At 43.8% G+C, this 12,327-nt stretch overlaps 1 protein-coding gene across 1 annotated transcript in view; it reads left to right on the top strand.

Annotated features, from left to right (window-relative positions):
* LOC126525038 (uncharacterized) overlaps positions 1-1,716 on the top strand; it is an 81,603-nt gene extending 79,887 nt beyond the window's left edge. The window contains exon 7 of the mRNA XM_072286771.1: positions 1,573-1,716. Coding sequence (XP_072142872.1) covers positions 1,573-1,680 — 108 coding nt within the window. The 3' untranslated portion in view covers positions 1,681-1,716. The remainder of the gene's footprint in view (positions 1-1,572) is intronic.
* Positions 1,717-12,327: the final 10,611 nt, after the last annotated feature.

The raw sequence follows: 12,327 nt of genomic DNA, 5'->3' as shown, positions 1-12,327 counted from the left end.
ATACTCTGGCAACAAACTTACGCTGGCAACAAACGGAAATCTGGGAAGGCAAAGGGCTCAAGAGTAGGAACGTTGGTGAAAGATGTCCGACACTCCCCGCTCCTTTAATTATGCGGGGGAGAGAGTGAGATATATATATATATATATATACAAAGCGACAAACAGAGAGAGAGAAGCGGAGATGTTGCCCCCTCACACTCGAAAAATAGTTGGTACGGCACTGTATTCAGAGCTATTGTGGTGCACTTGATTTAAGCAATAGGTGTGGTGTATACTGATTGGGCAGTTATAGAAATAGGGGCGCCAAGATTCTTTGCGTGAGCAAAACTCAATCTCCTTTCTTAGCATACAAGAATTGAAATTTCGGCAAATTTGTAAGAATTTATACTTGACTTCAAGCGCAATGAAGGAAGCGTAAGAAGGAAAACCAAAGACGGCGAGAGGTACTTCAAAGTTTATCCTCGGCGAAAAAAAAAATAAAGGCGCCTACTTATCAGTCGACACAGAGATCAACAGCAACAGACATCAATTAGCCAAGCCCATTCCAAACCCCCCAAAATGTTTAAGATAGTTGTAAACGTTAGTTGTGACATGACAATGTTCGTAAAAGAAACATGAAAAGCGCAAAGCTCCGAAAGCGCAAGAAATATAGAAACGAGCTTTGCGTCAGGCCTGTATAATGTAGGCCAGATACTGTTGGATTTACAGCGATAAGCTACATATCGGGAGGAGCTGTATCGCTTGTGCGAATGTTTATCAATGTCTGAATGGCACACGTAGAACCATCTTTTACAGCGTCCCTGCATGTGTCTAGCCGATTCATTCGTCCGTCCGTCTGTCTATCGCCTGTACGTCGAAATCTCTTCTGGCGCAATCCATGCCCATGCACCAAAGGAAAGAGAGAAAGAGATGCGCGTGATTGGCTGCGCCAGTAGTGACGTCGTTACTCTCCGTCGCAGCCGAGCGCACGCGCAGAACCTTCTCTCCGGCTCCGACATGGGTAGGTAACGCGTCACACGTACTCCTGAGGAACAGCAGCTTTAGATCAGCAACGCCACGAGCAGAACCGGGAACGAGCTCGTCTATACCGTGCCGATGCTGCAGCCCGGGCACAAGAATAGGCTCGTGTAGCCGAGCGCAAGCAGCAACTGCGTACTGAGGAGCCGGCAGCCAACCAAGCCATCGTTTAATGAACGGTCGGGAATGACCCAGCGATAAACACGGGGCTGCACGTTTGAACTTCGGTGGTTAATCATCTGTGCGGACTGCTTGGGCGGTTATATTATATTACATGCTATCTAATACTTGGTAAATTTAACGCGTTCCGCTACTTGGATGAAATAGGAAAACAAATTTATGAACTCATTTGAATGTAGAAAAGCTCTGCAACTTCCCTAGCTGCCCCTCGTTTATTGCGATTTAGGTCAAGTTCGAATCATTTGTTCCTTTCCTGCTTTCTTTTGGTTCCCTGGCCCATTGTGTATCCCAACTTTGTGTGCCCTATTTCTACAACTTCGAATTGTTTCTGGTGTGCATCCTTCTGGCGCCAATAATTTTATCTTTTTTTTGCAGGTTACACCTGACAGACGTAAGCTTGGAACAGGTCATGGGTGCTATTGGGGAATTTGTAAAAAAGGCCGATGTGTAAATTCAGTCTATTCTAGATGCGCAACTATATAGGACTTGCACAGCTATGAATAAATATTCTCTGCACATTAGCGTTGCCAAAATGTCATGTGCTCAAATGTATGACTTTGCAACTACCGCCTGAAGCAGATGGAAATAAAATCAACTCGCTGCAAGAAAATTGCACTGTTTCCTGGACTTCAAAATAAACAGTTTCATCGAATACTGTTTCTGCTAAAAGTTTATTGGCATTGCGTCAAAGAGTGCCGTTCTATGGCTATTATGAGCGCGGCTACGGACGCTCGATGGCGGAAGCGGCATTCCTTCCAAGTTGAAATATGCAGACTGCACGGGTTCCCTCACTCATCATGCTAGCTTCAAGTAGCACGAGCACCGTTTCCATACACATGATAGCTCTTCAAAGCGCACAAGGGTCGTTCAAACAGAAACAGCTAAATTAGAGGCCTTTACGAATAAAAACATATTTTTCAATAGGAGGGTGCACTGACGACAAATGCAGGTGCCTAAAGCAGGGAAATGGCTGCTAATATAGAGCGGTGCTCTTTGCGATGTTCATATCAAGTGAAACTGTCACCCTCCTTTGTTAGCGCTGTCAGTGTAAGACAATGTTAAGAAGTCTGGTCCTGGCGTGAAAATTCAGGTATCTCGCCCACAAAAAGGCGAAAAGACACCAAGCACCATTAAACATATGTACTCTACTACGTGTAAAAGAATGAACAAACGTGCACGGCGTTACCTAAAACGCTAATAAAAATATTTGTTAGGACTATAGGAATTAGGCGGCGCTCAATGCACGCTTTCTCCATCTGTGCTGTCATGGTGTCGAAATTGCACGCGCGGGCCGCGCGCAATCGGTTAGGTCTCCGAAAACTCCTGGTGCATGTGGCTGGAAAAACAATCAAGCAAAGTTGACGGACCATGACGGTACGCTCGATCGGCTTTACGGCAGAGCCAGGTTGGCTCTCTGCTTCGCCCTCCTGGCGTGAGTGTTGGGCGTCTAATCCTGCTCAGCAGCTATGTGCATTCCACACCATGATGCACACTCTAGTTTGAGCGGAGGAGGCAGGGAGCCTCAAACTGATGTTATCTAATCCTTGCATTGAGCGCTGACAAATTCCGATGTTTCGACGCCAGTCTCGTATCGTGCACCAAATAGGTACGGCGCCTGCAGCGTCATCGGCGGTACCAGGCGTTGTGGCACGCCTGGTATCGGTCAGAGCGCTGTTCCTGCTGCACAGCAGGCGTGTCCTTTTTATAGCCGTTGGTGCCGCTTGCTTTCCGCACTTGTGCCGACAGTGAACTTTCATTTATCCTCCTTCTCGAATATATCAGTGGTCATCGAACGCCGATGCCGTTCCTTGCCTTGTCCATATGTATTCAGCAATCTTTTCGTTTATTCTGCCACAGTTAACGTTCAGAAAGACCAAAATACGAGAATTGCACACATTATGATTCATTGCCATAATTTTATGACATTTTCACGCACCTTAAAGCAACCGCTTTTTAGTCCGCTTTAGAGCTCAGCCAGGTTTGCTAAGCGGCACCGGCGTCATACAAACCCATTGTAACCGCGGAGGCAGTCGTTGCAAGCAACGGGCGCATCACCACGTGAGCCAACATGGCAACGCTCACGGCATTGCTGCAATAATTATATCTGCGGCGTCTCTGAGAATACCGGGTTTTGCGCGCCGTGGCTGCGCGAATCGCTCTGAAAGCGGGACAGCTGTTTACTCCATGCCGTGCGGACGGACCGTTATCATCTACATCAGTTACTGCTTATGGGCCACGATAGGACTATTGCTTTAAAGCCCACCGCGCCTCTACCCGTCATAAGAATATTTGAAATAAACCTTCGTTGTAATAGGGTTCACAGTCCAACGGTAAAATCTGCCGAGTTTGTCGACGTCATAGCGCACAGATATCGTTTTAAAATCGACTGTCCTTTAAATCTTCGGCGCTAACCTCCATCATATCAATTACCCCTCGCATTGCAACGGCGGCCCCCAATGGGTCTCGCTATCCTGCACATATGGACTCACACGGACTTTTTGTTCCTTAGCTGTGTCTTCTTTACTAGTAAAGCAGTTATGTGCCTGAAACTTCGCTTGTCTGCGTATCGTCTCTGCGGCAGACGTAAATATTTGTTATAGAGAGCCTCTGGATTGCCACCTACAGCTGCACTTTGCAGCCTACAGAAGATCTGACGCCGTAGGCACGGAATAGAAGTGTAACATTACCTGACATGATCACTCTGGGTGGCATAAATATGTGGTCTCTGTTTTTATTACAAAAGCAGAGCTCTCATCACTCGCTTCGAAATTGTTTATGCGTTCTTTTATTATATTGAAATACGTTTGCCGTTCTAGTCGTTTTCTTTCTTTTTTTTTTTTTTTTTTTTGCAGCTAGAATATAAGCCTAATAACGGCGCGGACTGCCGCAGAAAGTCAAGAAGAAATCTAGCTCCATGTCTCCTGCGGGAGCTTTAAGCAGTAACTATTTATATTTTTGGTCACGGAAGTTGCGATTGCCAACTCAACATTCTTAATATTTCCCTTTCCTCCAACGTAAAACAAACAAACAAACAAAAAAGCCGGCAGATCCCATGCCCTGTGGGAATTGATGTTATGCGAAGCAGCATGCGGGGAGCCTACAAGTTAACGAAACGACCATGAGATCATGGTCATGACTTACAACGATCGCGGCCTACAACGAATGCACGTCATGACACTCATGTCATAACCTATTATTTATTTCTGTCACACACCTTTGTCAAACTATGCAAATTTTGTAACATACAATGTTAACGAAGCGACCACGAGAGCACCAAGATGCAGGCGGCTAGATAGATAGATAGATATATAGATAGATAGATAGATAGATAGATAGATAGATAGATAGATAGATAGATAGATAAAATTAAATTATGGCGTTTTACGTGCCAAAACCACTTTCTGATTATGAGGCACGGCGTAGTGGAGGACTCCGGAAGTTTCGACCACCTGGGGTTCTTTAACGTGCACCTAAATCTAAGTACACGGATATTTTCGCATTTCGCCCCCATCGAAATGCGGCCGCCGTGGCCGGGATTCGACCCCGCGACCTCGTGCTTCGCAGCCCAACACCATAGCCACTGAGCAACCACGGCGGGTGGATAGATAGATAGATAGATAGATAGATAGATAGATAGATAGATAGATAGATAGATAGATAGATAGATAGATAGATAGATAGATAGATAGATAGATAGATAGATAGATAGATAGATAGATAGATAGATAGATAGATAGATAGATAGATAGATAGATAGATAGATAGATAGATAGATAGATAGATAGATACGGTCAAAGTGGCAAGTGTCCACCAAGAAATACTTCGAATTGAAAGGCTGGTACCAAAAGTTAAGCAGAACCAGGACTGCAGCGAATTTCCGCAGCCAAAAAGAGCAACGAATTTCTTCGTCTTTATATTTACGCTTTTTGGCCTGCTAATAGTTTTCTCAGAAAAGCCGTTTAGAATAATGAGGGAAGACAAACGCGAAGAAATGTTCGTATAAGTGAGAGACAGGGATTTCCGAAAATATTTTTAGGTATGGTGATACAGCTATAAATTTGAACGGAAGAACTAAAGGCAGAAATAATAACTAGGAAAATTGTGTTCAACATACTGGAGGTAAAACGAGTTTCGTGATTGCTAGTTACGCAGCGATTGTATTGGCAGACCCATTGGCACCGTTACAACCGTTTTGTAAAATACATAAGTCATCAGCGGCAGCTGGCAGACATTCCATGAAAAAGGAGCGATATTATTGAAGTACATTTCCATGGAGCCTATATGTGGAAGATTGCGTTGAGGCGTGAAAGAGTGCTTGAGGACCACACACAACCCAGCTTTAATGTCTCTTCTATAAGCACATTTCGAGCTTCTCACGCAGAACAAGAGCAGGCTGCATCAGAGTGTGTTGTGCCCCCTTCTTTGTCATGGCTGTGCCACAGATTTACTTGATTACAAGCACAAAATTTTCCTATGTTGCTAAATTATCCTCCCCTTTCTTGGACCACTTCAAAAATGTTCCTTGGAGGAAGAGTCTGACTTTCATTGTACGGGTCGCTGAATATAGGCGCTTATATCGGCTAACGCGCAGACAGGGCACAGCCATTGGCAGAGCACTCACTGGACATTAGCCACAGTTGATTTATATTTATTCTTGGGATGGTCACTCTAATATAGAGTAAGCTACGGAGTCTTTACGCGGAGGATCGGGTGGGAACTCGAGAGAAAGCCTACCCTCACGCAGCAAGCCATATAATAGAAAATGACGTGTATACCGCAAGGACTTCAATAGGTGGGAGTTTAGTTTGCGGAGTAAACGAAAGGTTTGTTATTTTAAGAGAAAGAAAGGGAGTCGGGGTGCATATGTAGACAATATAATTATCCATTTGTCGCACTAAGAGAACATGCACATAAGGCGGAAAAATACAGTCAAAGCTGATTGGGTATTCGGAAAAAAATGAGGAGATATTCTAAATTTCTACTGCGCCGAATGGCTGCAGTCGATGAAAAAGAAACCGCAATTGGAGCTAGCCTTGAGAACCCCGTCATCCAGTGTATCATCGTAGACCAATTACATTTATTAGCTTGCAGGCGGCGCTGGTTTGGGACGCGTGAAAAAACAGAAGTTGCCGTGGTAGAGGCCATTGCATTAGAGTTTGCGGTTGCGTCAGTCGAATACAAAGAAGGAAACCACCTGCTACCTTCAAATAACTTACATTGTGACCCTTGCAAAGACCCACAGTGATTTCGTCGAATACCTGAGGATAAAATGTACCTGCCCTCTAGTTTAACCAATAATAGATGCAACAAGAAAAGCTGCAAATGAACCATACCGAGCTGCTGCGCACTGCGCCATCAAACATGGGATTTCAACTGCCGGACTACAGCGGCACAAAATAGCGCTTCTTTCTTTCTCACGCACGCTGATGAAGCCCGTGAATTTCTGCAGCAAGACATTAGCACTCTACAGGACTCGCATGACCGACGCTACGCCCTTGGGCTCTACACCACAATTCATGGGGACAGTCTTGAAGTACGGACTCTGGCCCACCGTTGCGGCCTGACAGACCGTAGTAACTATTGTGTGGGAGTATTCCTAACCCTGGGATAATATACTACCAACAGGGGCTTCTGCGCTAATTTCGGCGTTTGTCAAGCTCATAGCGATGTTTCGTCATTCTTTGTGTTGTAGTAGAGTGTCTATGAACTCTTATGCTTATTCACCGTAAAATGAAATAATAATGTCTTGAAATGACGCTAACGAAATACGCTTCTCGGCAGCTTTTGTTTACAATAGTCATACTGACACAGTTGTTTGCAAGATGCTCAGCGTAACCAACAGAGCCACGAAGCACCTGTGCTATCTTTTCAATGTAGGAACAAATGTTAGAGCATTCTCATTGGAATACGAAAGTGAATGACGTTTTGAGGAGTCATTTTCTTCTTTTTCTTTGCTTAATGTGCGTTTAATTTACACTCATAAGACTCATAACAAACACTAATAATTTACACTCATAACATAAGTTCGTCTTACAGATTATAGGACCTCATATACATGTTTGATAAAAAAAAAACACTCTGGTTATTTTGTCTGATCCCTGATTTCATTCCATGAACATTGCAGCTGTGTATTATTATTAGTTACCGCCTATTCAGTAATTTTTCTTTATTATTAGAAAGCCTCAAGTCTCAAGCACGGTAACTAAGATCATATTCATCTCCAGATAGATTCTGCGAAATACCTTTAGATTGACGTCGATGATTGCGCAGTTTCGCGGCTGTTGGTGCGCAACAGGAACCATCCTTGGACTCAGTTGCGGACGTATTCAGAAACGAACTATATCGCCACCACTTCTTTCCCAACTCAACCGGCGTCAGTAATGCAACCAATGCGCAGTTATGTCACTTAGCTTGAATTATCGCTTGAGGCGAAGCTTGTAAACCCGCCCGGAGTCTGTGAAACCGAAACTACAGGTAACTTCACGTGTAGCATAAAGAAGCTCAAACCTTGTAGAAATTTTTTTGATGTTCTTATTAGGTTCAAACATGTCATAAGTATTTAAAAACATTGCAGCCTGTTTGTCCTGTGACAAACATAAGCTCTCACATTGGAATCGCACTGCGTTTGAGCATGTTTGCATTCTACAGGCGCTTTCCGCGTAGAAGGAACAGCGAAGAGCCTTTTTGTTGTTGTTGTCTTTATACGTGTCACTTTCCTCATTTAGAGTGTACCTACAGCATAGTGAAGTTCGGAACTGAAAATCAAGAGAAACGAAACTTTGCAAAGAATCGGTAGACAAAAACCGCAGTGCGCTGCGATCCTGTTGGTGGGAGCGCTCATTGCAACTTGCTGAATTGGGTGAAGAGCGGTTAAAGAAATCTGGAGTCGAGCTATACTACACTCGAAAGAAACGACCGTGGACGTAGGCATTTTGTCAAATGTTACCTTTCCCTGTGTGAGTGTTTCAATAGTACGAATTGGGCAAGGGCATGTAAGGAAACCAATGTGAGCCTTCCGATCTCTTCATAGCTGCTGCATAGCTGCTGCATAGCTGCTGCATAGCTGTCATTGCACGAAGGCCGAGAGAAACCCGCTTGAAATGCTTAATCCAGTTATAAGACAACGTGACCATGAAATGATAAAAAAATTGCCGCCAAATTTGCAGGCCGCTCAACGCGAAGGCCAGTAGTGATGCGGCAAAATAAATCAGAAAAAGCGAGATTAAATCCCGGCCACGGCCGCCGCATTTCATTGCGGCAAACTGCAAAACCACTCAGGAATTTAGCATTCGTTTCACGTTAAAGCAGCCCAAGTGGTCAAAATAATCCATAGTCTCTCACCACGGCTAAAAAAGGTAGTTTTGGCACGTCATACCAAACAGTCATATTTTTAAGAAGCTGTTATGTAAAGTCCAATGGGCAAATTTAAACAAAAACACGCATGACTCAGACTCAAGCTACAAATTATGGAAATTTGAACTCTCCTGATTGTCTTCATGAGAGCTGCATATGCTCTGAATAACCAAAGTTAAACATCGTACAGAGCACCGACAAATGCGCCATGTATTCACCGTTATCACGTCGCCAGCTACAGCGGGAACCGCCGCTTAGTTAATATAAATTGAAAGCACCACTCTTATGTTTTCCAGGAAGGCGCCCGCAAATAAAATTTCTCAGTTTTAAATAAAATAAAATTTCAAATAATATTTCGCCGCATCTTTGACAGCGCAAACAAAGAAAGGCAATCGTGCGACACATCCGGGAACAGTGCGGCGTGATGGCGAGTGGCCTAACCGCTAGGGCAAGTGAAAGTGAATCTGACGCTGGTGGCAAGGTATACGGGAACTGCTATCGAAGCTTCGATAGAAAACCCCAAGTCTGCGAAATGGCGACGAGTTGTAACCATCTGCGTCTAGGGGACACAACTTCTACAAAAAAGAAAAAAAAAAGCATATCACGCCACCACCGCAAGTGGAAGCCACCTCTTTATCTTACCCTACATGGTGGTAATTGCTTCGATTTACATGACCATGACACTACGACCAGCACAGGAACAAGCACCTTTATTGCGTAGCACGCTGTTTTAACTGTGCGGGTGGGACCAGAGTGGTCAGGCCACACCGCGTAGCATGCCACATGCCGACACATTTTCCCTCCCGCGAAGAACGTATAGTAGATAAAATAAGGTGCGTTGATGTCCAAACACGCACAGAGCCTTATACACTCACGCATGAAAGTCTAAGGCAATTGTTGAGTCTTCGGAGCACATAAGCCTGGTTGCCGCGCGTTTGATGCGTGTGGACCTCCGTCGATTGCCAACATCGTCAACCACAACGGAGGTATGTTGTCCTGACTGACTTTCAGCGCCACTTGGCTCGTCTGATCTGGTCTATGTCACCGACCCATGTGAGACCCTCCGATCAGGTGACTTGTGCTCTGACGCCGGCTGCTATGTTGCGGCAGCTCTGCCATGCGTAGGAGGAGCATTTGGGCAAAATATTGTCAATCAAAGCAAACAGCGCAGAGAGCTTCGCTTCCATTGATTCTCAAAGTTCGTGGGATACGCATAATTTTCTAAACTGTGAAGTTATGTGATTAACCACAGCGCTCATTAATGAAATAGTTACTTTCAAAGTGGGAAAAAGCGGCTGTCGTGTCCACGGCAAACTTGATTTAAACGGCTTCAGTCCCATGGGTCGCTGCACGATATCTGAATTTCGTGCAAATGTAGTCGTCAAAATACGCTAGAATTGAAAGTAAATTCAGGAAATTCATGAAAGGCAAAAATGCAGAACCTTGCAGATGGCCTCAAGCATATTACATGACTTTTTGAGCAGCATGGTCAAGGGCCTGAGCTGTTGCCTGAATGCCTCTCAAAAATCTCCCGAAATATTAACAGAGGGCGACAGAATTGCGGGAACATTGGGAAAGGAGAAACCGACGGAAATCGCACCACAGGACTAACTTAAATATAAAGATAACTTGAAGATAAAAAAAAAAACATTATGCACTTTCGCAAGGGGGCCATATTTCGAGACAAATAAATGGGCTGTTTAAAGAATGCCGCTGAATCCCGATGGTACGAAATAAGGCATGAATGTCGGCAGGTGTTGAAGAGAGGTCCCGTAGGTCGTGTGGCCAACGCCAGCGCCCGGCAACTATCGGATGACTGACTGCACAAATAAGCGAGATGCTTAGCCCTTAGTCGCACGAGGCGAGTCCTTGCAGGGTGAGGCATGCGTTTGAAGTTTGGGACGTGGACTCCATCACATTAATTACAATGCACTTTACGGTGTCATTCTTCGAAGGCTGATACTGATTTTCACAATGAGGATGGGAACAAATTGTCTTATGTGCCGACTGTCACCTTCCTCGAACTGCCAACATTCCTTAATGATGTCTTCGACAGTCGCACAACTCTTGAATCCTGTTACGTATAAGCAGTTATGCGCGAGGCCTATGAGTACGTGGGCAGCCTTTTTGGCGTTCGATACCTGCTAGTCTTCATTGCGGCTGAATTACTAAGGCCGAATGGCAACATGGTAAACAATATGAAGAACCGACAAATCCTGCATGTATTACTTCGCAATAATCTTAAGCAGTGGTCATCATTCACACACGTGAATAATCGCGACAGGGCAGTGCTTTTACAAATAAATTCAAGTATATATGTGATGCCCAAGGGTGTAGCTGGCCCGGTGACCAGTAAATGCGACGTGATATTGTGAGCAGCTTCGCCCATAAAATGCTAATGAACGACGACAAAGAAACAGATCGAACAAGTATTGTGTCATACCTTTGCCCCTAGGTGCAAAACCAACTTGTTCACGCGTCCATCTTAATATCTAGTCACATCTTTTCTCGGTTTGCAGCTGCTGCGGTAGCCCGTCAGCGTGGAAAGCAAAATAGGAGGCACCTTACCAAACCGATAGGCGAAAATCAAAAGCCTTCCACGTTGGCGTCTCTCCTAGACGCTACGCAACGATGAGAAAGCTTTTGGTCAGGCCTCCTATTTAAATGCACGGAAATTGGGAAATCGTTTTTCTCGGTAACCAAAGCAACAAATTTCATGAGGTTTGTTGAAATTAAAAGACAAATTTTAAATATATTTAATTTCGGCTGCGTATTTCTAATTTAGTTCGTAATTTTTTTTACAAATATTGACAAAAATCACATATTTTCAGAAAACGAAACTACTTGTAGCTAAGCAATCAAAAAGGATATCACAATTTCGTCAGTTCCACCTAAAGGTACATCTAAAGCGGACAAAATTGATATGTTATACATGACTCTCAAAGCTATCACTTATTTCAGAGTAAAACGTTTACAAAACCATTGTAAACAATGGAACAAATACACTTAAGATGTAAATAGACATAAAATTTATCCCCTTTGCATGCTGTCATGGATGCAGTTTATAAAACTGCTATATATTTTCTAGTTGCAGAGCTGTGAGTTTGAAAGCTTCTGCATCTAATTTTTTCAAGCTTACCAAACTTTGAAAATTCCTTTCAAGACATGCAAAACTAATCCGAAATTCCATTTGGTACATTCACTTGAATTTAACCTCCTCTTTCAAATGCCAGAAATTTCATTGCTGTAACATTCCGTATATATTTAGCTATATGTGTGCTATATGCCGTGCCATTCAGTAGGACATGCGATATATAAAAAATATTGCTACGCCACTCTATCACTAAGATCGCCCATACCAAGTCTTATATTCATGACAAAATTATTCCGCAGAATTTTCAGAATGGCAGCCCAAAAATAAGTGCAACAAAACGAAACACAGACAGCGCATACCTTTTATTTCAAATCTTCTCAGACCTAAATATTAAAAGTGCCAAACAAAAATACAGGTAAAACCTTAATGTAATGTAATCTTATTGGCGCGGCTGTGCACTACATCGGAGAGCAGACGAGGACAGATATTTGAAACGTACTCGATACAGAAAAGTGGTGGTGGAGCGGCTGAGAAAGTTGCTGGCGTTAATTAATAAACGCAAAAAAAAATCTTCCGATGGCAGGATTCAGACAGAGAACCGCTAGAACAACAGATCGTGTACACTTAGGTTACGTTTAGTTCATGCTGACACTACATCTACGACTCTTATACCTCGTGTAAAA

Source organism: Dermacentor andersoni, chromosome 3 (genome assembly GCF_023375885.2).
Source record: "Dermacentor andersoni chromosome 3, qqDerAnde1_hic_scaffold, whole genome shotgun sequence".
Classification (NCBI taxonomy): Eukaryota; Metazoa; Arthropoda; class Arachnida; order Ixodida; family Ixodidae; genus Dermacentor; species Dermacentor andersoni.
Note: the sequence above shows the minus strand (reverse complement) of the source record. Positions and strands in the feature narration are given on the sequence as shown.